The sequence below is a fragment of the Cibotium barometz genome, chromosome 4 (genome assembly GCF_041138505.1).
Source record: "Cibotium barometz isolate CiBa-2024 chromosome 4, ASM4113850v1, whole genome shotgun sequence".
Taxonomy (NCBI): domain Eukaryota; kingdom Viridiplantae; phylum Streptophyta; class Polypodiopsida; order Cyatheales; family Cibotiaceae; genus Cibotium; species Cibotium barometz.
In genome coordinates, this window is record NC_141049.1 from 35,093,754 (window position 1) to 35,098,000 (window position 4,247).

At 35.2% G+C, this 4,247-nt stretch overlaps 1 protein-coding gene across 1 annotated transcript; it reads left to right on the forward strand.

The window, feature by feature from the left end:
• Positions 1–1,913: 1,913 nt before the first annotated feature.
• Positions 1,914–3,947, forward strand: LOC147639194 (uncharacterized). The gene is made up of 3 exons (XM_086782904.1): positions 1,914–2,364; positions 2,659–2,705; positions 3,496–3,947. Exons 1-3 carry the CDS (start codon positions 2,241–2,243, stop codon positions 3,751–3,753), a joined length of 429 nt encoding a protein of 142 aa, XP_086639030.1. The 5' UTR covers positions 1,914–2,240; the 3' UTR covers positions 3,754–3,947.
• Positions 3,948–4,247: the final 300 nt, after the last annotated feature.

Genomic DNA, 4,247 nt, shown 5'->3' on the forward strand with positions numbered 1-4,247 from the left:
AGTAAAGAAGATGGTGAGATTATCAACTATAAATTGGAAGGGAAAAAATAGAAAATGCAATAATTTAGGGATCGATGCTTCATACGAGTGCTCACATAACCCGGTTTGTAGTGTATTTTTTCAGGCTGTGTTTTGAATTTCAAGGGATGAAAATAGTAGATTTTAGTTATAAATACTGGCATGTGTATGAGTTCTAGTGATTTTCAAGTCTAAATCGCCGTTAAGCCTTGTGTTGGGAAGGTGGAGTAATCCATCAGCTCACACAAGCAGCCCCCACAGTGTGGTCTGAATCCCGGTTAAGCCTAGGTAATTAGCCTAAGCGTTGCCTTTAATTTTAAGGGTGATAAAAAAACAATTTTTTTTTCTTTTATTTAATTAGAGCAGTGGTTCACACAAGTAGCTTAGAAACACGTACAAGAAGGTGTGAAGATTCATGCTAGGATTGAAAGAAATTAGAATATTATGCTGGAGCGTAGGTTGACTTGTCACTCCTGTGGTAGCTACGAGCCCTGCATGCACAGTGCACACCATGCTGTCTGCCCCTCCCTTAGCATGTCTTTCTCCCACATTCTCTTCTTTTTCAATTTCCACCTCACTCTGGTCCTGGCCAAAGGGTACTCCTTGTCATAATTGTACACACAGAAGTGAGCTCAATCTCTATATTATTTCAGCTTAGCGCTGTTTAAAATTGATTCTGATTTTTGTTTTTTTCTTTTTTTTAATTCCCCTCCCCCCTTCGACATGTTTGCATTGGGTTTCTACTTGCCCTTGCTTTGCACAATCCCAGGCAACTTGATCTTCTTTGGATTTTTTGGCCTTATACTATGTGGCTTTGCTCAGTTCAAAGTAGTGTTCTGCTGGCAGCATGGGACATTAATAGGTTTTCAGCTTGGCGCAGCTGGCTGTTATAGAATGTGGATGCCCCAATTTGGATTTAAAAAATCTCTATAACCCCGAATTAATTAATCACCCCATTAGCTAATCACGATGTGGGTTTTTGAAGAACAGAACAGTAATCAGTACTTACATTATTTATATTACTTTTATCGCTACTGTTTACCATATTGATATTATTGTTAATAATTTCTTGTTGCTGCTATATTTGTAAATGCTATTGATATAATTTTATTATTGAATCTGTTAGATGTTATTATCATTATTTATATTATTGTTAATAATTTCTTGTTGCTGCTATATTTGCTAATATAATTATAAATGTTAATTTTCTATTATTTAATCTATTAGTTGTTATTTCTACTGTTTATCAGTATTGATATTATTATTCCTAACGCATGTTGTTTTTCTTGCTTCAGCTACTATTTAATTAATGATAGTATTAATATTTGCAATTGCTTTAATTGCTACTATAATTACAAATGTTGTTGATATAATTTTACTATTGAATCTATTGCTACTGTTTATGATTATTGATATTATTATTCATTACCCTAGTTGTTTTACTGGTTAATATTGCTACTATTAATTAATAATAGGATTATTATTTGCTATTGCTTTAATTGCTACAATGATTATAACTGTAATTGATATAATTTTACTGTTGTGTTCATGTTAAAACTTGAAACTTATATATATATATAAAAGGCCCAATGTAGACGCTGATCACTGATCGCTGATCAGTAAATAGGGGACAAAGCGCAATTAATAAAGGGAGAAATCCGTGCACAAATGGTGACTGTTGATGATCCGTGCAGTGAACGGGGGCCAATCAGCCTGTCATCATGCTGTCTCCTCACAATTAATTTGTCATCAAAATTTATTTTTCATTGGGTTGGTTTTGTGTTTTATAACATCTTGATGGTGGGTTGTTTTCTGCACTGCCTTCTTCCTTGTGTTGTGATCAGCGCTTTCGAGCGCTAATTATCCCCCTTAAACCCCTTCTGATTATTCTTAATAATTGGCTATGTTGTAGAGAATAATTTCCAATCATCAGCATCGACATCAACATCATGATCAGCTGGTTGATGGAACACAATGATCAGAGAGCTTAATCACTAGCTGTATTTGAGTGTATTAAGGGTTTACCGTCGCATTAAGAAGCCTGATCGGTGATGTTTTATGGGTGTTTATGCTAATTAAGCCATGCCGTTTGTGAAGTAAACCAAGCTTTTCGTGCTGCGTTTTGCCAATATAGTCGATGGGGCAGCTCCGTTGACAAAGCAATCTGCTCTGCAAGTGTTTCTTCATCCTAAAGCCCGTCTTTTAGCTTGTGATTTGTGGCCATGTCTCCCACTAAGCTTCACCTCAAGAGCGCCTTAATCTCCTGCACTTGCTTGATTCTCCTGCAACTCCTAATTATATTTGCATGGTCTCTACAAGCTCGCCCATTAAGTAAACCATTAATGGGTAATACTCTCACTAACCTTTGCGAGTTTATTACATTTTTTCCCCATTTTCTTTGTTTTTGTTTTGCATGCATACAATCAAACAAACCAAACCTTCAGATTAATTATTCGCTTGTAAACTCTTCAACAAAACCTTTAAATCTAGTTTATAAGCCATCAATAATCTTGAGTGTGACAACCCATTAAAAGCAACACAATCTGGCTAGCATTATACAGAGAATTAGCATTATGATGGCTTATGTCCATGATTGTCAAATGGAATTTGATTAAATCTCAATTATATTGTTTGGAGCAGGTATTAATTCAACCCCTCAAGCAACCGGACAAGACTTTCAACAAAAGGTATGCCCAAATTAATTTCTATAGCTTAGCTACAGCTAAATGAGTTGTTTTTCCCTTCAAATCTCTAGTATATAATATTAAAATATTTTTGTCAACCTTGAAATTAAGGCAGCTTCTTAGCCAGTCTTACCAATGGCTTGCCTCATTTGGTTGTAATCGAGATCCAAAATTAAGTAGTTAGCCCTTAACTGAAAAAATAAAAAAAATTTAAGTAGTTAGCCCTTAACTGAAAAAAATAAAAAATTAAGTAGTTAACCCTTAACTGAAAAATAAAAAAAATTAAGTAGGCAGCAAGGATTTAATTAGTATAGGTTTGAAGGGATTGATCGTTAAGAGACACTTGCTTTTTGTTGTAACTTTGCTTTGTAGTTTTGTTTTTGTGGGTATGATCAAGAGCCTTTGCTTGTAAGTAGGTTATAATTAAACCTAGAAATTCTGCTTCCAATCTTTACCTTTCATCATGATTAATGTAGCTAAAATTCCTTCATGAAGAACTTTAAGTTGCAGCTAGTGAGCTCTACGTTGTTAATCATTATATGGAGGGCCTGCGCCACCTAATGAGATTTTGGATTGCAACTAGCTAATTACAAGAGCTTTGCGCGTTTCGCCAGCTACACGCTCTGCTGTTTTGATTAGATCTAAGCTCCTGCAATAACCTTGTGTTTAAGCGAATAACCGCACTAAACTGCTTGTGCTTTCGATTAAGCTCTTGTAAACTTTGCTTAATGTGACTAAGCTCATATATACACTAAATTCTTTGGGTTTTTTTGGGTTTGGATGATCTGGGCAGCAATTAGAGGAGGGAATGCTGGGCGGCAGGCATGATTACAGCAAAAAGCAGTTGACGCAGATACAGAAGAGGATGGGGTCAAGGCCACCCCTGTGCAGAAACAAGTGCAATGCATGCAACCCATGTGAAGCAGTGCAGGTGCCCACCCCATTAATCAACAAAAAGTACCCCAAAATCGATGGTTTCCATGTTGACTACTCTAATTACGAGCCAGAGGGTTGGAAATGCAAGTGTGGCAACCTCATCTACAATCCTTAATCCCTCTTGGGATTAAGACTAATTACGTTAATCGCCTGCAGCTTTAATTTAAGAGCTTAACTGTTGAGCTTTGATTTGGCTAATACTCTCTATACAGTATTCATTATCATGTAGGCATAATGTAAAAGCCTTGTGTTTTTTTTTTTGAAATTGCTATTTAGCCTTATTATCACATGTACATTATTCCCACTAAAAGCATAGTTTTGTAAGAGCAATTTCTACGTGAATCTCAAACTTCTTATTATCAAATTCTTCATTGGTTGCTGATGAGTGCTCATCATAGTTTTTCTTTTTCACAACTTTAATTTGCTGCAAAATTAAATTTACTACATTTTATGTGGGATCTTTCTTTTTGTTAGAAATTAAAATTAAGTAGTCACAACTCTAATTTGCTGCAAATTTTACTACATTTCATGAGGGATCTTTCTTTTTGTTAGGAAATAAAATCTTGGTGGGATCTTTTCTTTTGTTAGAAAATATAAAATTAAGTAGTC

Bases quoted from the DNA above. Each gene is read 5' to 3' on its own strand.
- LOC147639194 (XM_086782904.1), top strand. From the start codon at position 2,241: ATGTCTCCCACTAAGCTTCACCTCAAGAGCGCCTTAATCTCCTGCACT. The intron at 2,365-2,658 runs GTAATACTCTCA...TGTTTGGAGCAG, and splicing joins ATTAAGTAAACCATTAATGG to GTATTAATTCAACCCCTCAA. The intron at 2,706-3,495 runs GTATGCCCAAAT...TGATCTGGGCAG, and splicing joins GACAAGACTTTCAACAAAAG to CAATTAGAGGAGGGAATGCT.